Genomic DNA, 27,294 nt, shown 5'->3' with positions numbered 1-27,294 from the left:
GGCATAAATTTTTATTTGTTCCAATTTATTCATTTCAACAGCTGGAGAAAACATGAGTTCCCACTGACGTTCTTTATGACCTAGTGGTAGCCTTACGCCTTTCCAAACTAACTTGACACATAAGCCTCTCGGTGCTAATGTCTCACTTCTCTTTTCTCTCTGCTGCCTCCTTCAGGAATTCCCATGGATCTCACCTGCGCCATACAGCAGGTTATAGCCCAAATCCTTTGAGCCTCAGAGGTGGGTACACACCCTCAGCAGTATCAGATTCCTCTCCAGTCACATCTGTGTCTGGCCTAGGAGGGCTGATTCAGGTTGGACAGAAAAGCTGGCTCTATGCCTTCCTAGGCTCTCCTACAGATGTAACCACTGGATTCTGTACCCACAGAGTTTAGCCACCATTTCTTATCTTTCTTTGATGGTTTGTTTTGTTTTGATAGGCTCTTGCTATGTAGCCCAATCTGCCCTCAAACTTGCGACTCTCCTGTTTCACTGCTAAAATTACAGGCCTACATATTTGGTTTCAGAAAGGCCTCCCCTCCTGAGTCCCAAGGCTCCAGGCACTGATCCTTCAGATTTACTGGACCCTCCCCCTCCAACCTTCCTTTATCACAGTGATCCACTCTCCTTCCCAGAGCCCCAGTCTTAACAAACCAGCAATGAACACATCACAGGCCAGGCAGGTGTGTCTTCTAAGCAGGGCTAGGCAGGGACTTTACTTAAGCTTTTAGACATAAAATGTGGAGGTTAACAAAGTCAGACAAATATATCAGGGCTATCAAGTCTCTATCTTCCAGGTCCTTCTTGTCAGGCCCAAAGGAAACTCTTTTCCCCAAACTGGTGGTCAGACAAAGCCAGCATTCCTCAGGAACTGGTGAAGCCTGTTCCCTCTGCCAAAGAAGCCATTTCTCATATCACTGGTAGAAAGGACAAATGGCCATCTGTGGTGACTATTAGGGCACCCAAGTGCACACTGGTCTCCAGCCTCCCTCAGTGTCACAAGTACCTGTTAGACATTTCAGAGTCTATCTTGGCACCCTGGCTCTCCTCACCTCCCCCTTCCCTACACTTCTGTAGATCATGGGCTTCTCTCTCCACAGCTATTCATTCTGCTATTCCAGCTCTGCTCTCTGTCTGTCTGTCTGTCTTCCTCTCTTTTACCCTCTTTGTTCCCCCTTTTGCCCTCTCTTAGCCTCCATCTCTCACTCCTCCTTCCCCTCTTCTCTCATTGCCAGTCCCAGCCTGCGTCTACATTCAGTCCACTACTTTCCCTCTCTGCTCTGAACTCTTCCAGATGTCTCTGGAAGCTCTCTCCTTCGTACCTACAGTAAAACACTTTCATTTGACCCATACCCGAGTCTACACACTTCTCAGCCTCCACATGTCTTGATGCTTCCCCTGGGCCTGGTTGCTAACCAATAAAGGCTTCTGGTCACTGTCACCGCTGTGAGCAGCATCTTCACTAAGGGAACATGAGGAAATCAAGCTCGGCAAGCAAGGGCAGGTGAAGAAAATAAGCAATCTGGTATATCAAGTATGGAGGGAGTTTAAAACAAAACAAATAACCCACCCTCACAAAACCTGTTTTCACATCTGTTCAAAGTGGTGGAGCAGCAGAAGCGTTGATCTGCAAGCAGCAAGTGGGTGTTCCTCCTAGCCCCAAGGGAGAGGTTGGTCTTTAGGTAACCAAGGCTCACAGGTTGGCTGCAACTCTTAAAATACAGCCTAATTAAACCATCCTCAAAGTTTCAAGATCCTGATCCCAAGCCTTTCCTGATGGGTCCACAGAGATATAGTCACATCCTTCCTACCACCCTGAGTGGCCACAGGAAACTTGAAGATGGAACTTACACCCAAGTCTTGGCTTGGTACTATACAAACCAGAGCCTGGAAACCGATAGGGTGTATGGGGAGGAGAAGCATCCAGACCAAAGTGTGGATTTCTCATCGTAACATCCATGTACATTTTAGAGAAAAGAAAGTGATGGAAACGGGAGGAGTTGGGAGGAGCAGGGTAAGGAGCGAACCAGCAGGTGACCAGTGAGTGGTACCCGTTTGCTTTCAAAGCAGAAAAACACAACAGCCCCAAAACTGTTGCCAGGTATCAGTAACACCGTAAGAAATCAGTGCTATTTGTCTGTCTTGCCAACAGAGGCCCGTAGAAAAATGTTCCCTACTACTGAGTTACCAGACTCCAACTACGTTTAAACTTCAAGCTTTATATTTCAATTTTTAAAAAGCAAAGAGAATTCATTATTTCTAAAATCACTGAATTCTGAAACTCAGACCTAAATCTATTTCTTATAAACAAAGAGAAAAATCAGAACTCCTATGTACTGAGTAGCAAAATTATAATTTCAGTGTTGTGCTTATCTGTAATCTTAAGCTGTTCTTCATGGAACATGTATAATAATTTTACTAAGGAACAGCCACTGCATGCTAAGATGGAACTTTAAAAAGCACACAGTGAGGGCTAAAGAGACAGCTCAGGGGCTAAGAGCACCTTCTGTTCTTCCAGAGGACCCAGGTTCAGTTCCCACACCCACATGGCAGCTCACAACCATGTACAGCCCCAGATATGACATCATCTTTTGGCCTCTGTGAGCATATGATATGTGTATATACATGCAGGCACACACTCATACATGTAATAAAAATATAAACAAATCTCTTTTGAAAAACACGTTGCAGGTGTCCCCACAGTGTCTCCTCTGGTGAGAATTGGGAATTCCTAAGAGTTCCTGCTGAATTATTGGTGTCTAAACTCTGTATTTGTCACCTGCCCTTTTGATAGTGACAACAATGGTACCAGGTGCCAGGCAGAAGAGAAGGAATGCCACAGAGCCACACCCACTCTAGGGAAAGTTGAGTCCTCACTGGAGTGTGGTAAGCTGGGTGGAACACCATCACTTCCCCATGAAAATGAAGCAGAGAGCCCAGCTTTGTCAGAAGGCAGCCCTTGCCTGTATCCGTCACATTTGGTATATTTTAAGAATTTCATAATCAGCGAAGCCCAGAACTTGTTTAAAATAAAAACCCATTAGTATCACCAAGCTATTAATCTAGCCAGGGCTTTCTGCAGAGAGGCACATTGGTCTGCCACAGTGACCAAAGTGGGGAGAAGCTGGGGGACCTTTCACCTCTCCAACTAGAAGCAGCGAGCGTCTGTGTTTCCCAAGCTCTTTCTGTGCTGAAAGTAACAAATACTGAGAGAGAATCCTGACCAGGGCGGAGGAGCAGCTGCAGTGAGGGTGCGAGGAGGAGAAGCGCCCTGGGGACTGCAATCAATCACACGTGTTTCTGTGAACTTCGGGAAGAGATCAAGGAAAGGAAGAGGAGACAGGAGCGCCAAGGAAGGATGTTGATGGAAGGGTCTAGAGGCTTCTTACACCATCCCACCCATATTCCTAATCACACATGCTGGCTGTCATGTGCATGGCTTCTTCACGACCATGCGGTACTCAGCGCGAGCACAGAGGCCTCCTGAGGGCCGGTTCTTCGTGCCTGTCCTCATCAGCAGCTCATCTGCTGTTAAGTGCCAATTCAGCCTTACCCCGCATGAAACCACGGAGTCCCTTTCAATGGGGTGAGAATGAGTTCTTCAGATCAGATGTGCCCCAAATAAAACTCTCGGGACCATCTGGTGACTCTACCCTACTGAACCAGGTTCCGCGTTCTCTTTTTCTCCTGGTAGACTTTTCTGTTCTGACACGGAGCCTGCACAGGGAAGCTCGGTGTGATTTCTGGAACTATCTTGCGTGTAATGCTGGAGAGACAACTAACCTATCGTACATTATCTGTTCCTGTGCCCTGTAATTTACTTGGCTTCTGCATGGATTAGCTACCAACAACTTCTCTTTAGAAACTGTCCTCAAAGACACATAAATGAGGTTAAACTCTTCAGAGAACATGAAGCGAAAGCCCACAAGGCAGGCTGGGCCCACCCCCCACTTACCGCTACTTCCACAGATTGCATGGAGAGGTCACAGGGTGGCTTCATAGCCTTAGGTCTCATGGCGTACCAGAAAGTGGTGAGCGCCGCAAAAGCTCCAAAGCCCATGAGTGTGTTGGTTGGAAGCGTACGCACGTACTGCCGGATGTCAATCAGCTCTGGAATCCGAAAATACCGAAACAATTCGTGGACTTCCATAGTTCTGTGCTGGTGATTTCTCAGGCAGAATTCTGTTAGGAGAGAAAGATGCCAGGTTCACTCCAGGGGGCAGAACAGGTCTCCAGAATGCCCACAGGCCAATCATTAGTGACATGGCTTGCCGCTCAATAGAGGCATTACATCCACAGTCTAATGGTCCCACAGTCAAATTTCATTTTCCTGGTAACACTTTAGCCATTTACTTCTATTCCATTTCTCTATTATATTGTATGTAAGAAAAATTTTCAATAACACCATTAAAAATGCTCAAAGAAGTCCGGGCAGTGGTGGCACACATCTTTAATTCCAGCACTTGTGAGGCAGAGGCAGGCAGATAGCTGTGAGTTCAAGGCCAGCCTGGTCTACAAACGAGAGCTAGTTTCAGGATAGGCTCCAAAGCTACACAGAAACCTTGTCTCAAAAAACCAAAACAAACAAACAAACAAAAAAAACCCTCAAAGAATTCTTGCCATAAAATGCTCAAATGACTCAAAAAAGAAGGAAATGACATCTTTTGTTCCCTTCCACCTAATCAATCATACCCTCATGGTCAAGGCTAACAGGGATAATATGAGAAAGAGGTGTGAAGAACCCCAAACCACCTAAGGATCAGGAGGTACTGCTTCTGCCAAGAGATTCCAAAACAAGTTTCCCAACTGGTAAAACAGACCAGCCTAAATTTCAACATGTCTCTCAGCTTCCCTGCAGAAGTAGTCATAAATGTCAGGAGATCCATAATTGGCTGTTCCAGTTAGATCACTTTCGTTTACAGTCCCCAAGATATTATACCTAAGATGAATAAATTAATCAGTGCACATAAACTAAAGCAAACACCAGAAGTCTGGAGAGGAGTTATGGAATTGTATTTGAGAGAAAGGAAAAAGGTCCTGAAGACTACACTCTGGAACCAAGACCTGCCTTGGCACACTCCTGGCTGTGTGAATAGCTTCTTTTGCCTTGAACCCTGGAGTGCGTCTCTGTGAGTGGAGATGAAAATAGCACCCCCTCCAGTGAGCTTTCAGTCCCACTACAGGATTCCCAGCAGCCAAGGATGGTGCCACACGCTAGAAACTGCTCAAGAAATGTCAGATGCTATCATTTCCTCTACCAAAACGCTCTGAGCTCAGAATACACTGTTACTGCGGTAATAAAAATGCTTACCTATATTTCACAGAGCCAGAAGAAGAAGCCAAGATACACAGAAGAAAATTAGATGAACATCAATATATACCAAAGCCCCGAATTGCAGATTATAAGCAATTTATATAGAGACGAGTCTAAAATAATTAAGTGTGCCCTAGAGAACAAGAACAGCTCTCATTTAAAAGCTTACGAATGAATGATTGCCCCCAAGGCTGGCACACGGCAAAGGAAGAAATGGGAAATGAGCCGGGAGACTGCACTAACCTTCTACAGCAACGCAACAAGTGCTCACTCTGCCACTAACGTCAAACAGCATGCATTCCTTTGAAATGAAGGGCACAAGACTGAAAACATTTTCTTGAAATCTAGAGATCACCTTTTGAAATCAAAACTATACTATTATAACTATTTCCCCCACAGAGCAACAGAGTATCAAAGCTGCTTTTCTGAACCAAGGATATGACAAGACCCAACATAATAATACGTTTGCTCAGCTTGTTCAGACTTGTGCTATCACAGCTCGGGGCATGCACATGCGCGCGCGCACACACACACACACACACACATACACACACACACACACACACGTGCACACGCACCTACACACAGATCTCTAGGTTAACATGACAGCAGAGAAAGAACAGATAGGCAAGAGTCTTCAGGTTTTCATTCTGGAAGGAAAGCAGCCGTGCCTACTCACCATCTGTGCCATGGACAGCTGACTGCTAGGTGACACACCACAGCGGAATCAGAAAAGGGCAGTGAGGATGGGGGTGGGGTGGGGGCCAGGGCAGCTTGGCGGCTGCTTACCAGGCCTGCCAAGGTCTTTCAGGGCATTAGTCACACGCCAAGTCCTACCCTGCTGCCCACTGGGCTAAAGGTAACTAGCAGACACAATCCATACTTGACTTCTCAGGGGAACAGAGGGTGGAGGATGGGCCAATGAGGAGCTAGCAGTAAGTCACCCCACTGCTCCACCCATGGGCAGGGACCAGCATCAGTGAGCGTTGCTGCCAGGGGCAGTTCTTCAAACAGACACTGTTTTCATTTTGCTCAGCTTCCCAATAAAAAAAAAAAAAAAGACAATGGATAAGTTTTTTTTTTTCCAACCACTGAAATGAAGTATAAGATACAGGGTTGTGTGTCTAACCACCATGAGACAGCTCAGAGAGAAAGATACCAAAATACACTCGGAGAGTATTTGTTCTCAATGTATTCATAGGAGCTGAGCTCGTCCTGTCCTGCATATCTGAGCACCCAGGCTGTGCCACTGACCTAGGAACTGGGAAGACAGGGCAAAGGACCAAGTCAGCCTTTCAATGGGTTAACCATCTAATGAGGGACAGAATGGAATGAGCAAAGTCCACTGGGCATCGAGAAGGGCCCTTCTGAGAAATAGTGCCTACGCTGAGACTTCAGGATAAGCAGATAAAATCAGGCCCAGGTCCTATTGGCAGCGGTCACTGAGACTGCACAAACAGTATTATAGCTTGGCATACACACCACCTTCCTGATCTAACATGCAAATCTGCCTCACTTCCAATCATTCTATTCCACTTGTCTTTATTGCCCTTCACCATTCGGAGTCTGAAGAAGCATTATCCATCCCTTGCCCTCTTCTCTCCCCAATGTCTGGGGAGTAATTTTCATAACATCTAGATTGTGTGGATTTATAGGAGTTGAATATAGCAGAATTACATCCTTGAGTGAGACTACCAATTCATCTCTAAACAAACAGAGGCACACACAGGGGACTAACTTATCTATTTTAAGCAGTGGCAGCTAAGATAGAGAGTGCATCGTGCAAAGAAAGTTTAATAAGGCTGGGAAGAAAAACGTTTTAAAAATCTTCTGAGACTTATATATTAATAGCATGTATGCAAGAACATGGTATTAGGTGCTGATCTGTAATGCTAAGCATTTAAATCCACCCAAATTCACTGGTAGCATTATAAACCTTTCTTCCTTCAGTTCAATGCTGTTAAGGAAAAGGTAGTCAGATATTTTAAACGTGGAAGTGGGCTTACAGTCAAACGAAATGAGACACTGTAAATGGCCGTTCTATGATGATAGCTACCATATTTAAGATTCAGTCCTCGATAGGTTTTGAACACTTCCTAATAAGTGGTTAAAACTAAAAGACACATTGTGTTCTTAAGTCAATGGTATTCTTTTGGGAATTCTCTAGGATTTGTTTTCAAAAACAAATTTTCATATCAGCATCTAGCAGAACTTTTAGCTCAGGCACATACATCACACGGCTATCTGCTAATAACATGATTCAGTTGGCTTAAAGTCTTAGGAAGACACATGTCTCAGTGTAGAACACACAGACTTGCTGACGGCCAGCTGCTCCTTTGGCTGCAGATGCTCCTGTGTACCCCTCCTTCTCTGCTTACAGAAAGTGTGTGCTGCTGCTGCTGCTGCTGCTGGCTCAGCAGTTAAGAGCACTCACTGCTCTTCTAGAGGACCTAAGTTCAGTTCTCCAGCTCCCACACTGGGCAGCTCACTACCACCTATATCTCCAGCCCCAGGGGACTTCACCTTGTTCTGGACCCCACATACATGTAGCATACAGAAATACAGTAGATGGCAAACCGAGATATTTAAAAAAAGGGTTTGTTCAGCTGGCTTGTCTGAAACGCTGCCAGCACTAGAGTCAAGCAGCAGTGACAGGACACTACTAGTCAAGGAGAGGCTTACAAACAGAGCGAATGGCAAGAGTGGAGGATGCCTAGGTACATGTGGGCAGAGACAGGCAACACAGGGGAACAATGAAAACTGGGTAGCACAACTGTCAAAACCCAGAGACACCAGCACCCTCTGCCCAAGCTTTGAACAGAATCACCATTTAGCTGTACTTTGAGCTGCAGGGAGTTTGTCATATTCTCCATCTCACTAGGACACCACAATAGTAAAATGACCCTGAGGAAAACCAGAGCCAGAAATAGAAAAAGGCTTCTCTGGGGTGTCTGTCAGAACGAGACACTAACCTGACTCTAAACCCAAGTCATATGAATGGCTCTTCATCTTGGCTGCCCCGACCTGCTCTCTGAGAACACATACATGGTTAGCTGCACACGGACTTCCAGTCCCCTTTAGCTGCTCTAAGTTAGGAACTATGAGAACAGGACAGAAAGGTCCTTCTAGCTTGGTGTTAGGAGAACCCCAAATCTGAAGCCCATGTGAACTCTCCGTGTCTTACATAAATGCTACCTACCACTGATCCTGTCTCCCTGGCCTCTGCATGTGGGTTCCGTGCCCACTGTACACAAAGGTGACTCTTGTGTTTGCATTATAAAAAAAATAGTTCAGAGCCAGAGGTGACCCACAAGGGCATCATTCCCCTTAGGGACACTGAGGGTGAATACACACACACACAAACACACACAAGTGCACACGTGCACAAGCGCCTGCAATTCTGCAAAGTAAAATTCTTTTACTTACAGTAGCATTTTATTCTCTCCAAGTGATCTAGAGCCTTGTGTTTCTCTCCTTCCGCCGTTCCTCGAGCTTCCGCCAATATGAGTAACAGCAGTTTGATGGAATGCTCTACTAGGAATGCAGACCTCAAACAAACCCACACAAATTGCACACTTGCCTGACAGCAGCAGCGAATTGAGAAGTCCTGACATCTTTCCTTAATGCAGCAAGCCAAGCTGGCACGATGCTGCCATTCCCTGCCCCACCTCCTTCCCCTAACACAAGAAGCTATTTACAGGGCTGAAAGTGCCCCCTTTGTCCTGTACTAGCTGGGCAGAGCCCAGGCCCCAGGAGGAACAAGAAAGTGGCAGTGAGGCCATTTGCTGCTCTTTCAGTCTGCCACTCCGGAGTCACTGGAGTCGTGCTCCTTAACCCGGCCTGGCACACCACCTAAGCTAGATTTGTTTAAGCCACCGCCTAGGAACCAATGCCCTGAGAGACAAGAAGAGTCGCCAGCAGAGGGGAGGCAGGGGCTGCTGGCCAAATGCCATATCATAGGAATCTCCAACATGCTCAGTTCTTTTGGCCCATTCCATCAACCCAGAGGACTACTTGGGTGACCCTGGGATCCTCTGCACAAAGATAAGGGGATCCACAGAACATCCATCATTGTCACACACCACGTTAGGGCTTTTCCTCTCAACCAAGTATAATGCACCTTAGACCAATGGGGCTTTCATTTTCATTTAAATGACTGATCCCGTGGATGAACAAGTTAATTTCCAGGAAGGGTTAAAAAGGAGAAACAAAACAGAGATGTCTTGCTTTTAAAAACTTGATTTATGAAAGCCGGAGTCAAGCTGAGTACTTCTATACTCAGGCTTCTTGCCCATTCCACCCAAAGTTCTCATAGGAAGAACTGAACACACAAAACATTTAAAAGCAAATACAATGAGGTGTTCAAATACAACGAGGTACTTATTTTATCCAGTAAGAGTAAAGGCCATAATAGTAGGCTGTAGGTCACAACAATCACATATGCAATACCCCCAATAAAATCTCCCAAATATAGTACATTAACTTGAAAAGATAAAATTTTAGAGATGCGGATGGGACTGATCAAACATCTGTTCATAATAATCTCCATATTCATTAAACTCATATATAAATAAGCCAAGTGACAAACTAAATTACTTTGGAAATATTACGTAGGCTTGTTTGTCTGTCTATCTATCTATCTATCTATCTATCTATCTATCTATCTATCTATCTATCTATCTATCTATCTATCAATCATAGAGGATCTTGCTATATAGCCAGGCTGGCCTCAATCCTCCTGCCTCAGCCTCCCTAGCAGAGTTCTGGAACTTCAGAACTATACCACCATGCCCAGCTCTGAGGCATCTTTTCAGACCACCTTTTTGGGTTCCACAGTTTTCTGTGAAGTATCTTCATATTCTTCTCTTGAATTTAACTTACTTTAATTGAATGATTTTGAAATCATGTATGCATTTATCACTAAAAGCCCCCCCAGGTTACAGGAATACATTTGATTATGAATCCATATTTATAACCTTGATTGCTTTAAAGTGATGTTCAAAGCCTCTTACAGCAATAGTCAACATTTCTCTTCGGAAGGTCAAACACCAAAAAGGAATTAGCTAGCGTGTGTTATTTTTCTATGCATTACAAACAGCCCATCCATTATTTGACAAGATCCCAAGACTGGCGTCAGGAGCAGGTGTTTGCTCTACCTGTCGGCGCTCAGATGGCTGGCCGTACACCTCACATGAGAGCACTGATGGGTTTCTCACATGAAGACTGAGGAAGGGACTGGAGGGAACCCTGCCCTTGGAATCAAGTACAGAATCACTTCCTACTTAGAGAAACCATTAGGCAAACTGAGAAAAACTCAGACCTGCTCTTGAGACTGGGAACACAGACACAAGGGGGTAAATCAAGGCAGCTGCACAAGAGACAGTGGGCCTGAAGGGAAGCTGCACGACCCTTAAAAGGGTGGGGGACAGAGACAAGACAATAAGAAGCAACTCCCTAGTTAGGTCTAACACTACTGACAGAGTTAAAGTGGCTAGGAGAGGGGAAGGAAGGTATTCGGGGACATCAGTTGAGTCATGATTTTTAAAAATTTATTATTTTTATTTTATGTGTGTGAGTGTTCTGCCTGTCTGTCTGCATGGAGGTATGTGTGCCATGTACATGCCTTGAGCCATTGGAGCCATCATGTGGGTGCTGGGAACCAACCTGGGGGCCTCTGGAAGAGCAGCCAGTGTGTGCTCTGAACCACTGAGCCATCTCTCCAAGCCCAAGCTCCACCGCTAAGAGTCAAGTGCCCGCTGAGAACTTACAGTGAGCGTATTGAGCCCCAGACTATGCAATTACACACAAGACTAAATGTGATCTTCATCATGGCCTTTCTTTACTGCATGAGGTGGTTATTGCCAAAAATCCAAAGAACAGGACATCCCCTGCTCCTGTTCCACTCAAGAGAAGATGCGTAGTCAAAACCCCGGCTGAAGTCAAGGTTCTGGACTTCTGAGCGGTCAGAGCTGTGACGCAGGTGAAGGAACTAGAAGCCAGGCAGGGGTGGGAGGTCATAATGCTAATGACAAAAAGCCTTCACACACAACACTTTAAAAGCCAGTGTCTGAACCCAAATGCCCATCTCAGATGAAGGAATAAGCAGGCTGTGGTGTGCATAGGCATCTACACAACAGATGAGCATTCAGCCTTTTGAAGAAAATCAGGAAAACAGCACAACAGAGGTGATATGAACGAGTGTAGCAAACACCCGTCTAAGTGAAATAGGCCAAAGGAAAGGACGAACGTGATCTGATCTACATGAGGCATGCGGGATCGGTGAACTGCGGACAGAAAGTAGAACAGAGGTCATGGGGGTGGGGGGGGGCTGGGAGCAGAGTAGGGAGACGGGAGATGCTGCCCACCAGCTGCAGGGGTTTGTATGGGGCCATGAAAAGTGTGGGGCTGACGGTGGTGACGCTTGTACAACTCAACTCGGTGCCACTAGGCCACTGCTCACTTCTAAACAGCTCAAAGGCTAACTCTGACCAAAGGGAAATTCTAAATGATTTATAAAAAGCAGAGATTTGGTAAACAACTGGCGATAAAGGATAAGGCGTCGGAGAGCTGAGTTCTGGGGCCTGATGAAAAGTGAGCCGGCGACAGCGCCAGAGTCTGAGACTGGGAGGTGGTCCCCGAAGCCTTCGTCCACAGACTGCAACAACACAGGAGCAGGTGCCACAGTGTACTGCTGCCTCAGTTTCCCCTCTGAGCACCTGTCCCTGCCCTTTACCCACCCTCCCAGCCTTTCCTAAAGAAAACCTCCCCTCCAGCCTGGGCCTGCTCTGAACCTCCTTTCGTCACTGGCTCCCTTCCCCAGGGAGGCCTGTTTTCTGATGTCCAAATCCTACCCCAACAGGCCAGAGGGCACTTTCTCTAACAAATTCTTCCAGCATGGCCTCACTGATAAATAGCTCATCCTCCAAGTGAGCTCCAGGATACTTCTTCTGTGGCCTTTGAGAGGTGTACTTGGTACTTCCTGCTCTACACTCCTGGTCGGTGGCACTAGCTGTAGTTTCTTCTGCTCCTACCTTGGTGCTTCACATAGGGCCCAGACCAAAACAGGACTTATTTACTGAGTATTTCCCGCGGAGTAAGTGACCCTCTGAGATGCTTACTATGGACTTACTGCCATCCCTGGAAGAGACACTTATAGACAGTGACTCTGAACAGGACAGAGCTGTCCAAGGTGTTCCCAAACTTCAGCAGGCCTCCTCTTCCTCCCATCTGCAGAGTCTCATGTCCCTATGGCAGAGAGTAAGTTCCATGGGCCCGGGGATCCGGAGCAGCTGGAGTCTGCATAAACGTGTCCTCCTGCCCACTCCCACGCTGTTTTCTAGTTCTCCAACCATTTCGCTTCCTGAGAAGTTAGTCAGCACCAACAGAACAGTCCTAGGGCACATAGGGGAGGGGACTTCCTCATCGGCTTAAGACGGGCAAGGCTGCCCACAGCAGCACAGATTCCAGGAGCAAGGAAGAAGGGAGGCTCCCAGGGTGCCGCACCAGGTGAGTTTTCTATGAGAAAACAGCATCCGGCAAACCAGAGAAACACTGGGCTTCCCACCCTGGAGCTTGAGCAGCACAGGGCGGTGGTGAGGAGAGCATCCTCCAGACACTGAGAAGGCTGGGTGGGCGGCCCTCTGGCTAGAGGACCTGTCCAGCATTCCCCGGAGCACATGTCAGTCACAGAGCCAACACAACAACTAGCTCTCTGCCCCCTCCCTGCCCACACAGACACAAAGATCTGTCTGTCTGGGGACTCCTAAGGAAGACGCCTAGGTCATGTGAAGGCCTTTATGTAGGACAGCAGGTTAAACCTGAGTCAGATGGATTGAAGAAGATCCCTAAGGGAAGCAAGATTATTCCATTTGTCCTCATATTTATTTAATACATAGATGAATAACATCTGACAGGGGGTATTTTCATCAGTGGTATTGCCTTTAGTGAGGCGCTCAGGCTCTTGTAAACAAACCACATTCCTGTAAATGATACTAATGGAACTCACTGGGTCAGGAAAACATAGCAAAATAGGAGAGGGGCTAATTGGAAAGAGGAAGGGGATTAAAGGGAGTGGGAAGGAGACAAAAGAGGGTGGGAGGAGTGGCTACAATTACAACATATTACATACATGTATAACAATATCATAATAAACCCATTACATATAATTAACATAAGCTAATAAGATAGTAGAATATTAATTGACTTAACACTGTCCTATTTCTGCACAGACATCTTAACAAAGCAGGCATGCTTACCGACGAAGGCTAGGGAAGAAAACGGACTTGGACAGAAGGGGCTGCCTCAGTCAGTCAGCTCCAGTGGACAGAATGGGTAGACACCTAACTCTTCCTAAGGAAGCAGACACAAGAGGCTTCTGAAGTTAAACTTCCTGTCATCGGCTGCATCTGACAGGGATGTTACATCAGATGATACCTGACCCAAGGATGAGTCCTCGCTACGTCTACGAGACTGGAGGTTGAGGAGGATGACATCACGGTCTCACCATGTTGGGCAACATAAGTACAGCCTGCTACTGTAGCAGGTAGAGGAGAAAATAAAGCTCCCCTGGCTACAAAAATAACCCACAAGGATAGACCCTCCACTTTACAAAGGAAATCATAGGTAAGGAACTCCACCATGAGAAGGGAGAACAACTTACCAGTGAAGGGACTCCCTGCCTCTTACCACAGCCAGGGCTGGATCCCAGGTAGGTAAGAAGCATCTTCACTGAGGGCCTGAAGAAAGGAGGAGGGAAGGTCCCTGTGTTTCAGAAGGGGACCTAGCCAATCCTCGAGGTCCCTTCAGGTATTCTGCCCAGAGCCCATATCGTCCAGTAGTGACTAGGGAATTACACAGCACAGAAATGTGGCAAGAATCCTGGGCTCAAATGCAAAAGCATCCCATTCCAGGTACTGGCTGTGCCCAGACGAGCTGTGTGGTCAGGAGAAGGGCCTCTGCCAGTGCGAGCTTTATAGTACGCACAAAGGAAGGAATGGGAATGGCAGAAAATTGCTTCTCTTTGTGTCAAGAAGGCCATGGGAGCCCCTGCAAGATGAAAAGATGGTGGAGTCTTCCTGTCACCAAGATCAAATCAACAGGTTTCCACCTATACCTTGAAACCCCAGGTAACAGGTACTGGAGGAAAACTTTAAAGTCACCAATTCTCAGCTGGAGAGATGGCTCTGTGATTAAGGACATATCAAGTTCTGTTCCCAGCACCACCTGGAATTCCAGCATCATGAGGATCCAATGTCTCTGCCCTATGTGGACATAAGCAGCCATCTACACACACACACACACATATACCACACCTCTTCCCTCTGTGGAATCAGCAGCCACCTGTATATAATCACACACAAATACACACATGCACACATACACACAAACACACCACACCACACACACACACACACACACACACACACACACACACACATAATACCACACCTCTGCTCTCTGAGGAATCAGCAGCCACTTATACATAATCACACAGAGACACAAACACACACTCACACAAACACAAACACATACATGCATGCATACACACACACACACACACACATATCCCTCTGGGCCTCTGTGGACACTGGCAGTCAGCTGCAAATACTCACATACAGGCACACAGACACACACCACCTCTGCCCTCTGTGGACATAGGTAGTCACCTACATACACACACAGACACACACACACACACCCTACAACCTATGAAGAAAAATAAATCATAAAAATCTAGCAGTTCTATGGTAGTAGGCCATAGAACTTGGTGTTTAAGTATTATTATTTTTTAAAGATTTGTTTATTCTGTATACAGTGTTCTGTTTGCATGTGTGCCTACAGGCCAGCAGAGGGCACCAGATCTCATTACAGATGGTTGTGAGCCACCATGTGGGTGCTGGGAATTGAACTCAGGACCTTTGGAAGAGCAGCCAGTGCTCTTAACCTCTGAGCCATCTCTCCAACCCCCTTAAGTATTATTCTTAAGTATTAAGTAATATATAGTGGAAGACAGTGATTAAACATTATTATTTTATTATGTTTTACATTTGACTCCCCCACCAGCTTTTTAATTATAAATGCATAACACAAAATTTGCCATATCAATTCTCAGGATAAATAAGATATGGCCAGGCTCGGGTTGGTTAATGTTCTTTTGTATTTAAGTATTTTCCAGCTGCTACACAAGGCTTTAGACTGGTAACCTGCCCTATTAAGGAGTGACAGATGGGCTATAAAGCTCTTCCAGAAAACACAGCTAAGCCTTCCCTGTCTGTCCTGAGCTGGGCCCTGGCGCAAGCCCTTGCCAGCCCTCCGAGCAACTTCCACACAAGTGTCCTTTCAGAGAGGGCCTCACTGCAAACCAAACAATACCCTGCACATTGGAGGGAAATAAAATTTTTTCATTAGCCCTTTGCAAACAGAAGGTCACTGCCAGGAGGATGAAGCCCTAGCAATGTTTCCTCCACCTTCCACAAGTTCAGGAGAACAGTGAAGGCAAAGGCACCTGCAGGAGCTAACCATACAGCAGATTGCTGCAGATAACCTCGGGGTAGGAAGGAAGAAAGTGGTAGGGCTTTTTGGCTGCAGGCATCTGGAGGGGAGAAAACACTCTATGTATAGGCTGGAGGCGACCAGAGGGCTGTGCAGAGGCCAAGGTGGAACTGAGCCAAATCTAAACAGTCAAAGACAGGTAGGGGGAGGGAGAGTGCCATGAAAACCAGACCATATGGGGAGCAAGGAGGGAGCAGGAGCCTTGCAAGAGGCAGTTAGGGGCAGGCTAGGAAATGGCAGCCTCAGTGACCAGGAGATTGGATTTCTCTCCTAGGTCACTATTCCTGTCAGCCGGTTATGGAATAGCTACTGGAGGCTCATCTTCACCCCGGAGTGCTTAGTTTACAGAGACAGCCATGTCCTTGCAGGGGGCCTAGGTCAGGATGGGAGAGAGAATAGACTCAGCCCTTGTCCTCAAGGAGCCCACAAGGCCCAGCGACTCAGAGGTCACAGCTATCAAATAGCAGTGACCTGGATAAGAAGGCTCAAGAGGGCACACGTTGGGTAGGGTTACTCACACCTCTTAAAATAGAACAAGGCTTCAGAGGAACGGTCAGCTAGAGAAATGGCCTAGCCCAACACAGTGTGAGTTGCCAACTGAATACAAATACGGACTCCCACTGGGGGAAGAACAGCCACTCACAAGGTCAGGGAAGTCACCCTTGAAGATTAACAGACCTCAACGGGTAACTTACAAAGCAGAAACAAACGGAATCTTTAAAGTATTTTAAAGCTGGGAAGGGAATAGACCTTTAAAGAACATGGGCCCCTGTGTCTTTGTGGAAGGCACTTAGCGGTGCTGGAAAAAGCAACAGGTGAAACAGAGAACAGATTAAGCAAGACTTTGCTCATTGTATGAGGAGGCATGAGAGGGATCTGTGACACCATGGGACACTAGCTAAAATTACAGAGTTCAGGTAACCATAAGAGGTGACTGGCTTAGGGAAGCTAAACACAGAAAAAAAATCTAAGTTACGGAAGATTACAGAACAATGGCTTACTATTTAAAGGACAGGAAAAAAAAAAACAACTAAATGCCAAGTTTGGCTGTTACCTGCTTGGAGTAAACAAGCTACATTAGTTTGGGATCTTTACATTCCCAGTTTAAATTCATGCTACAAAAGTTCCCGATCTATTCAAAAGTCCACATAGTACAATAAAATTACCAGGTACCTATATCCTCCAGTCAGCTTCAATCACAGCTAACATTTTGCTAATACTGTTTTACTATGCTCTTTTTTAAAAACTATATACATATATATTTTAAAGCAAGTTCCACATATCCTGTCGTTCAGGAGACACTCTGACTCTATAGGTGCAGAAACTATGTGTGGGATGGCGGTAAACCGAACTGGCACATGTAACGCATCCTGCCAATAGCCCAAAGACCTAAACAGAGGGAGCCAAGTTCAATGTTGACCTGAAGCAGCCGATCCAGCACAGTATTTAGTGTCCATGCAAGGAAAAGGTCCGTGGACTCAACCAGCAAATATGCACTGGCCTCCACTCCCCACTATATACCAAGGCAGCCCAAGCCTCGGGAGACGGCTGTAAACCACAGAGAAAGTAAAGGATCTGTCTCATGGAGGCTTGCACACCACCACGTCTACAGGACAAAATCCAAGCACTCTGGCTTTTTCTAACTCCCCTGAAGTCAGACGCGCATTCTGACACAGCTCAGAACCTAGTTCCAGAGAGAAGCTTCAGTTTATTTCCCCCTCGGCTGAACTGAGTCACCGTTTAAAAGGTGGTCCCTGGAGCTCAACTGCCAAGCTGGCAGCAGAGGAGACAACTTTCTGGTTTTCAGTTATTCTACCATCCCACTAAGTGACGGATAGACACACCTGCTTTCATTCATCAACCATACTCAAAATATTCCCCAAAATATTCTGTAGCCATGAATCAAATCTGGATTTAAAGAAAGACTAAAAAGCGTCTATAATATTTTTAATATTTCCATCTTGCATCCTAACACATGTTCTAGCTGCTCCCCAACCAAGAGTGAACGCAACCCTTATCAGACACCATCCTCTCTGGCAACTGCCTGGCAAGGTTCACCCGTTTCTGTCAGAGCTGCCACCAGTTCCTTCCTATGGGCAAATATACATAAGCCCCTGAATGCCTGCCACATCTAAAAGCCTGCAAAAGGGACTACAATATACGGGATAAAGACACCACCATCACCTGCTGATGGAAAGAGGTATGCTGGAGACTGTCAGCAGGCTACAAGACTAGGCTGGCTGGTCTGGAACAAGGAGAATTAAGGACACAGAGTCATGCCAACCTCAGAGGCTGGCCATGCTTGAGGAAATCTGCCCTGGGTTGGGAACCCTATAGCTTCAGCCTTAGCTCCAACGCCAAGGATCCTTACCTTGCTTACACTCTGCGTCCCTGAATTCATCTCCAGGTCATGTCATGAAAGAAAACCAGACTGGCATTGTCTTCTGAGGCTAGCCCAGGGCTCTGGACTGCTCAGTTATACCCTCTGGATTTTGGATCTGTCCTCTCCGGGTGCCCTGTGGAGCTGAGAGGTCCCTGTCAGCTCCACATGCCAGGATGCCTCACAGATTGCCTGAGGTACAATGTCCCACAGAAGGAACAGAGACCTATTTGACCAATGTTCTCCTGGCAGGGAAACAAGGCACACCTTTAAAGTGGGAATACCAGGTAAGTGCCGGCTCTGGTACAGTTATGCAAGATTATCTAGAATTCGACACTAATCTCCTCTCACATCCTGAGAAGCCCAGAACCACCTGTTTCTCATGCCCGCTGAACTACAGGAAAGAAACCCTTGAGCTGTGTTCTTAAACCCAAAGTTCACCTCCAGGAAACATGCGTTTGGGTCCACAGATTTTCAACTCCTTGATCCTAATTGCTAAAATCTAGTTTAGCAGAGTAGATAATGAGTCTTATTGTCAGGGGCCTTTTTTTTTAATTATTATTATTTTTTTAAAACCCTCTTTTCTCATTTTACATACCAATCTCAGTTCCCCAGTTCCCACCCCCTCCCTTCTTGTCTCCTCCACCTTCCCTCCAACCCACCCCCATCCACTCCTCAGAGAGGGTAAGGCTTCCCATGGGGAGACAACAAGGTCTAGCACATTGCTTTGAGGGAGGACCAAGGCCCTCCCCACTATATCTAGGCTGAGCAAGGTATCCCTCCAAAGAAAATGGGTTCCAAAAAGTCAGTACAAGCAGTAGGGATAAATCCTGTCATCATTGCCAGTGGTCCCACAGTTTGCACCAGCCACACAACTGTCACCCATATTCAGAGGGCCTAGTTTGGTCCTATGCTGGTTCCAGGGCTCTCATTAGCTCAAGTAAGCTGTTTCCCTGGGTGTCCCCATCATGGTCTTGACCTCTTTGCTCGTATTCTCACTCCTCCCACTTTTTGATTGAACTTTGGAGCTCAGTGCTCTGCTGTGGGTCTCTGCCTCTGCTTCCATCAGTTACTGGATGAAGGTTCTATGGTGACATTTAAGATAGCCATCAATCTGACTACAGGGCAAGGCCATTTCAGGTACCCTCTCCATTATTGCTTATGCCTCCCAGTTTTGATCAATCAAGACACTACGAAGGGACTATTGGGGTAAGGCACGGTATGAAATGCTGAAGCCATGCTACAGAAGCCCCCAACAGACAAGCTTAAAAAGAGACCTGGGGCCTGACTGTGGGGAGCCATGACTATTTCTGTGCAGGAAGGATTGGGTCAGAGCTATCCCTTTCTTCCCAGCACCTCCATCCTCTTTTCTGTTTGTTTGTTTTTTGTTTTAACTAAAAGCCTTCACTGTCTACGCTGGAGGAGGCAGACTCTAGTTGGTTGGTGGCACTAAGAATCAAAGCAAGGACCAGGTGCCCACTAGCTGGGTGCTATTGTTTCGAGAGTACAGGAGAATAAGCAGACCGCGCCCACGGACTGGGTTTGGGGACACAAGTCAAGGCCAATGCCTTGCTTCTATGGGCCATTCCAGGGCCCAGGAACATTTCTGAAAATATAGAAATGACAGTGACCAAGTCCCCTTCTTACCTAGAGGTCACAGTAGAGGACACAGAATGGTTGAAATGCTCGGATGAGGAGGAAAGATACACACCCATACCATGAAGCTTGCAAGTCAGAGGCAGAAGGCTTACAACATATTAAACAGCCACTGAAAGAGATTCCAGTTTCTGAACTAGGGGTTGGGACACTTGAGACTAAGCCATTTTTAACTGGTATAGACATATGTCAACATTTTAGCCACCACCTTGGTTGCTGGGGCATCCCTGCTGCTTGTCAGAGAACCCAAGGTTCCAATGAATGAGAGTCTGAAAACAGAGTCACATTAGGTACCACTGAGCAACAGCTCTCTGAGGAAAAGGTGGAGAAAATGATCAACAATATAGGAAGACCCATGGAGATACAGACACAGGGTTTTCGAGGCCTGTGCCTACGCCTACGCCTCCTTCCAGGATACAGGCTAGCAGCTCAGGTATCTGGACAACTGACGGAGTCTTAGGTTGCAGAGCCTCCAGTCCCACGTGCCTAGTGTCTTGTCCCAGTGTCCCAATTCATGGGGCTCTGAGACAGGCAGAAAAAACAGCACACCAGAGCCAGGCTGTGGAAGCCCTTGAGAGGCTAACTAAAGACTGGAGATCGGCTTCAGAAAAACCTCCTGTTTTAACCAACATCACCTTTTTTTATTTTTCATTTTTGAGATGGGGTCTCATTATCTAGTCCAGGCTATCCTGAAACTCACTATGTAGCTCAGCCTGACCTCCAACTAACAGTGATTCTCCTGCCTCAGCCTCCCAAGCATTGGAATTACAGGTGCTGTCGTGTTCAGATTTGTTTCTTCTTGGTTTTCTTCTTAAAAAGGGCAATTTCTGTCAACATGGGGGATAGCAGACTTTGAGCTTACTAAGAATGTAAGAAGAATACAGGTGCATGCTGGGAAGTGTTGGGCAGAGAGTGGATTACACTAAGTAGAAACTCGCTGGCTGACTGAGTCTCAGGACAACACTAGGGGCAGACACTGGCCAGAGGGGAAGGCAGGTTGTGTAACCTTGTCTGGCCACAGTGACTGCAGCAGTGAGATGAGAAGCCAGGCTATTTCAGAGGCCGGGGGTTGTCTGAAGGGACACTGGGGTGTCCAGAGACAGAAGTGACCATGCGTGGTTCTACCACCGCTCATCACACTTGCCTTCATCCACAGCAGCCCTGTTATATTGAGCCCACGGCTGCCAGCTCCGTACTTTAACCGGGAGAGACGCAAGACCATTGGGCAATACCACAGTGCCTGCAAGCTCCGAAGATAGAGGATTCCATTCTCTCGTCTGTTACGTTTTCAACCTTACCTCCGCACCGTGCCAAGAAGCGGGTAAAAGTGCTCCCCAAATACACAGCCGAGAGCAAACCCATGTGTTACAGAGAGGTGAATCTCTTATCAGAGTGCTGGGCTCCACCAGCTGTGTTATGCTAAGGACCAGTTCCAACTGCGGTCTCCAACACTCTGCACTGATCACGCACCCCCGGCTGTGCGCTAGGCTTCCAAGACCTAGTTCAAAGGCAGAGGATTTTCAATTTTTAATTACTTTTCAGTTCTCCAGAAAGTCAGAGCTATGCAGTCAATGATCTCGGTCACATACTACACTATGCTGAAACAAGCTGTTACCTCTGGGAACCTCCATGTGAGGAGGAGAACATTCACAGCGGAGGGTAAGTGAGACAGAAAGCGAGAACCTGGCTTGCTTTGTTACTAGATGAGTAGAGTAGAACTTCCCAGGCCTGAGGATCCTAGCTCCAAAGAGACATGCGCGGGAAGCATTCGAGAACACGGGCCCCAAAGCCAGGCAGCAGCCTAGGCTCAAATCCTGCCTTGAGCAACTTAATCTGTAAATGTCACCGAGTGGCAGTTCTCAACTTCTGAGTAGAGAGCCCTTTGTGGGTGGGGAGGTAGAACAGCCCTTCATAGGGCTTGCGTGTATCAGACATCCTGCAATCAGATATTTACATGACAGTGCATAACAGCAGCAAAATTACAGCTATGAAGTAGTAACAAAAATACTGCTATGGTTGGAGGTGACCACCACATGAGGAACTGTATTAAAGGGTCGCAGCATTAGAAAGGATGAGAACCAGTGTCAGAGCCTAGGACGCGCCTCCCAGAACTGCTGGGAAACCAACGAATTAACATCCGATTCTACTGGCTGGTATTGTCACCACTCCTGTCCCTAAACTGGTCCTGCTCCGCGGACTGACAGCTGAGCCTAAAGGGAGAGTCCAGCCCTGCTTCAGCTTTCCTTAACTCTGCTTAATCAACGTTGTTCTAGCCTCATGGCTCCAGACATGTCTCCTACAACAACCCCGAGTGGAGAGTGCCAATTTCTACGGCAGCCATAGCCCTGCGAATGTGTAGATAATACGTTTATCAGAAGTCGTACCCCAAATGGGGAAACAGTCTGAAAGGCAAAGCACACTTTTCTGATGCACTCGCTTCTTCCCATTCATCTTTTGAAGCATGAAATCCTTATTTCAACAGTTCCCACTAAAATACATGAACCTGAAAGCCCATTAAAACTCATTCATTCATAATTTTCAAATCAGTTATAAAACCATGAGAGTTTTTAATGAAAGAAAATGTCTTATTTTAAACATGCATATTGTTAAACTAGAGAAAAGAGCTTGGTAAACTGTTCTGAAATCAACAAAGAGAGAGTAATGAGTAAGTTAAAAGTAGTCCTGTTCAAAATAACACACATCCAAGGGGAAGATCACTGTGTAACCGATTTGGGGGGTTAAAAATGACTTGTCTGGCTGGAAAGATGGCTTGGCACTTACAAGCACAGGTTGCTCTACCAGAGGACCCGGGTTTGATTCCCAGCATCCTCAAGGCAGTCCCCAGAGATCCAAAGCCGCCTTCTACAACTTCTAGAAATCTGCAGACACTGCACAACATGCATGCAGACAGATTACCCATACACATAAAATAAAAATAAAGGTTAATTAAAAAAAAGTCAAAATGTTCAGCTTCAAATGACAACATATGCCTTAAAATTACTTTTCTGCCAGGCAGTGGTGGCGCACGCCTTGACTCCTAACACTCAGGAGGCGGAGGCAGGCAGATCTTTAAGTACGAGGCCAGCCTGGTCTACAGAGCTAGTTCCAGGACAGGTTCTAAAGTTAAAAAAAATTTAAGTTTGTTCATAAAACTGGAAGAAAATGAACCCAGATTTAATTTCTTCAATGCTTTTAGTTTTTGTATGTCCTTGTTTAATATCAAATGTGTGTCTCTGTGTGTATAACTCCCATATATATATATATATATATATATATATATATATATATATATATATATTACTTTCATAATATGAAAAAGTAAAACTACATTTTGATTTAGCTATTTAGACAGCTTCCACATTTTTACTTACTACTTGAACACTAGCAAATAATCCATAAAGAGAACGAACCCAGGCTCCTATGTGAACCCAGCCACTGGTTTTGAAATCTCAGATTTAGGACATAGGACATATATTGCTCTCTGGCAGCCCCCCCCCCCCCATCCTAAGGGAATCCAGGCCTCACATACCTCCAGGTGAAAGTGATATCCCTCCCAGGCAGTCAGGAACAAGAAAAGGACCACTTGATTGCAACCCTCAGGCCTCCTCACCTTGCTTCCATGAAGGCTACAACTGAAGGAATCCTACTGCCTCCGACAGCTAAGAAATCATAAGCAGCAGGACAAAGCAGAAGAATCCGCACAGCTCGTTTATGAGATAGTTTTCTGTCCCTTGTCCATATTACCTACTCCCCAGGATCACACAAACTAAAATTTCTTTGGCGTGACATCCAGCATTCTATCATCTCAGAGTACTCTCACAGACACCGGCAAAACTGCCTCTCCTGTCTAGCTCATCAAGTCCAGCTTCGACTTCTCAGGGCTTGCGCTTCTTGAACGTTCTCAGAAGCCCCTCGAAGGACTAGGATGCTGAAACCTCACCTCAAGCACAACGGCTTCAGATTAGCTCTGAGGAGATCCATCCTCCAGGCAACAATGCCAAAGGTACACCACGACCCTAAAGTGTTTGCCCAATTTGGACCGAAGACCTTCACTGAAAACTCAGGCACCTTAATCTAGCGAGGCCAAACAGTCAGGCTTAATTAAAGAGGCTTTGGGAAACCCCCAGCTGCAAGCTGCCTTAAAGCGAGCGACGGCCGGTTACGCTGCATCATATAAATAAGACTGTCCATAAAACATTTCTAAAGGTGTAGCTCAAATAGAATTCAGTCAGAAGAGATGGTGCATGCAAAGAAGCAAGGGTGAGCTTATCCAACAAATGAAACTGATCTTACAAACAACATGGCCCTCTGAAATGACTAAGTATAAACAGCTAGAACCTACTGTAGTCATCCCACAGCTTAGCAAAAGAAGAGAAAAGAAAAAGCCACAGGGAGAAAGACAAAAATCTCTCCATGTAAATATGTAAATGACAAAACCACCTGATCTTTCCCCAGACTCCTATGCTAAACACAGACCCACACTGCACTAGGTAGCCACATCAAACCTCAAAGTGTGCTAAAGGCATTAACTCACCACACTGTGGCACGCTGGTTTGCACTTAATTATTCCTCCCTTAGCTCAGAACATCTAGAGGGAGCTGAAAAAGGACCTGTACGGTATAAATAGACACCCTGCCCCTACCTGCATTTGTCACATGGCATGTGTTAAATGTCAAAACTAGTAAGGCCCAGAGATTTCAGTCAGGTTGTCAAGACAATAAAATACGGACAAAATGTAAATAACAGACACAGGAAGGAAATGTGTCCAAACGCTTATAATCGTGGGTGGGGAGGTGAGCTCTGTTTGTATGTTTGTTTTAAGTTCGGCTGTTGAAGAAGAGGTGAGGCGATAAAGTGTGTTGCTATGAGTTTTCCTTCACTAGTCACATGACGCATTTTCACCTCAAGGCAGACCTTTCACAGAAGAACCAGCCTCACACCAAGAAGGGATTTCTCAGATGAAGCTACAAGAACATCTCCTAAGATCTGGCCCTGTTTGTTTACTGCCCTTATCACGCCTCACCGTGTTGCTCCAAGCGGTTGGTTCCTTTTGGCTCTTCTGTGTTCTCAAGCCTGCCCACTGCAGACCACAGGTTCAAACTTTTAAGTTTAGGTGGGCTTCGCAGTCACCGACACATGAAGAGAACCAGAACAATTAGAAGCGTTTGGATGTGTTTTGTTTGTTTGGGTTATGCTAATAATTCTCATTGGGATAACTACAGATTACATGTTGAAACGTGTACCAGAAACATAAGCAAATGTCAAGTCCTATAGGGAATACTCACGTCCCAAGAAGCTTAAATGTCTCGGCAAGACATGTTCTTAATGGCCATTCTTAACTAGACTCCATGACGAGCTTGGGTGGAGTGGAAAGATGGTCTGCAAGCCCTGGCATAACGCACTGATTAGATGGAGCTTCTGTTCCTAGATCTAATCCAAGTGTTCTTTCAAGTCCTCTATCAGCATTCGCTGTCTCCGCTTCAAGGTGATAAATACCATTTTTGCTCCCTAATTTGAAAAAAATTTAAAAGCCAGATTGCCTAAAATCAATGACTCCATCACTGCTGTGTGCAGTGGCTGTGGGCGCTCTTCTTGGAGACACCGCGAGAATTTCTACTTATGACATCGGGCTCCGGGCGCTGCCTCTGACCCTCCTCGAACGCTCGGCGCAGGGGCACGTCACAGAGCTGCACCGGGACAGTCCGTCTCCACGCGCGGTGCGAGCGCACCTCACAACCCCTGCCTCAGGGGCACGAGGGATGAGGTGGCGGAGACACCCGGGTCCCCAGCCGGCAGGACCACCTCTCTGCACCTGAGCCGGGCAGGGCTCCGCCACCCCAGCCAGGGACCGGTGCTGCGAGGCGCGCCCTGACTCCGCGGTGCACCAGCCGCGCGCGCACGGCCCGCGCCCGCGGGGAACCCTGCTCGGGCACCGGAAGCGGCGGCCGCCCGGGAGGTCCCGGAGCCTCCCGATGCCGAGGGAAATGAGGCCGCGGAGGCCAGGCCGGAAAAGCGGAACGTCCCGCAGAGCCGCGCGGGGCGGCTCTCCAGTGTCGGCCCGGCTAGGGTCGCCTTGGCCGACACGCGGCCCCTCCTCGTAGCTGGCTCACTCACCTCCTCCGCTGCCCCGGCAGCCCTGTAGGCGGCTGTCACTGCAGTCCACCAACTGCCCCGCGCCGGGTCGCGATGCTATTTAAGGACTCGCGGCTGCAGCTGCTCCTTTGCCTGCGCCACCGGCGTTGCAGCAGCAGGGCCAGGCGGCTGGTAGTGCGCGTGCCGCGCCGCGCCACCCCGCCCCGTCCTCAGGCCCCGCCCCTCCCCATATCCTAGCGCGGCCGCTCCCCCCCCCGCTCCCCCCCCGCCGCCCGCCGGCTCCGCCCCTCTTGTGGCGCAGGTCTAGCCCGTCCTGCCCCCTCAGGCCCGCCGCTCCTCTCAGGCCCCGCCCAACCAGCGCCATTCCCGTCTCCTAAGCCCCGCCCTGCTAGCCTGCTCCATCCCCTCAGACCCGCCGCTCCCCTCAGGCCCCGCCCATCAGCTCCAAGCCTTCCCTTCAGGCCCCGCCTCCTTATTCGTTCTCTCCACCCCTCAAAACCCGGTCCTTCCCCTTCAGGCCCCGCCCAGTCCTGCCGACCCCGCCTCTTAGGCCGCGCAGTAGGCGTGGCCTCTCTCAAGTCCCAGAGCGCGCTAGGTAGTCAGCAAGCAAAAGCCAGGCTGTCACCCAAACTGCCCCATAGTTTCACAACGAATCTGAGGAAGGGCAAAGGGTAAATCTGTGTCTTAACTCCAAAATATCCTGAACCCCGTTAATGAGATGCTTTGGAATGTTGTAGGCACCTTTTAGCTCTTCCAGCCTCAGCATTCTGCCCAGCTGGTTGCTTGGCATGGCCTCTCTGCCAGCATCTTTGCTTCAAAAGACCATGGTGGCCAAAGATTCCCCATCTTTTCTTTAGCACCGGTATACACACGACCCCCTTTAATCCAGTTTCACCACGGTCCCCACACCAGGTTTCGCCACAGCCCTTGGCTAGGAAGACTGGACTTCTGCAATGTCCTGGCCATAAGGCATCTCTGGACGACCCAGGCTCTGGGGTAGTTAGAGTGGCGAGCAGACTAGACATTGCTCAAGGATGATGTCCACCGGCCAAATTCTAAAGGCTGGTCTGCCCTGCTCAGCCTTGGCTCTGTGGATCTGACCTTTTGCTTACTTCCAAAGGCCAGCAAGATGATGGTTCACTGGGGAAAAAGTGCACGCATGGCTGTGAGCCGGGCGATCTAAGTGCAATCCCTGGGACCCATGCTGTGAGTACCATGCACATGTGTGCCCTCCCCCAAATAAATGTAATAAAAAATTTAAATACACTCCAAAGCTTTAAAATGATCCTTAGCAAGGTCA

At 47.3% G+C, this 27,294-nt stretch overlaps 1 protein-coding gene across 6 annotated transcripts in view; it reads right to left on the bottom strand.

Annotated features, from left to right (window-relative positions):
- The window catches only part of Acsl1 (acyl-CoA synthetase long chain family member 1), a 69,379-nt gene extending 43,180 nt beyond the window's left edge, over positions 1-26,199 (bottom strand). Inside the window, exons 1-2 of one of the 6 annotated variants that reach the window (XM_075986720.1) lie at positions 26,016-26,199; positions 3,956-4,182 (exon numbers count right to left, since the gene is read on the bottom strand). In XM_075986720.1, coding sequence (XP_075842835.1) covers positions 3,956-4,150 — 195 coding nt within the window. In that variant the 5' untranslated portion in view covers positions 4,151-4,182; positions 26,016-26,199. The other 5 variants (XM_075986725.1, XM_075986726.1, XM_075986724.1 and 2 more) reach the window with 5 other exon arrangements.
- Positions 26,200-27,294: the final 1,095 nt, after the last annotated feature.

This window comes from Microtus pennsylvanicus, chromosome 9 (assembly GCF_037038515.1).
Source record: "Microtus pennsylvanicus isolate mMicPen1 chromosome 9, mMicPen1.hap1, whole genome shotgun sequence".
NCBI lineage: Eukaryota > Metazoa > Chordata > Mammalia > Rodentia > Cricetidae > Microtus > Microtus pennsylvanicus.
This window is presented reverse-complemented; position numbering and strand designations above follow the sequence as displayed.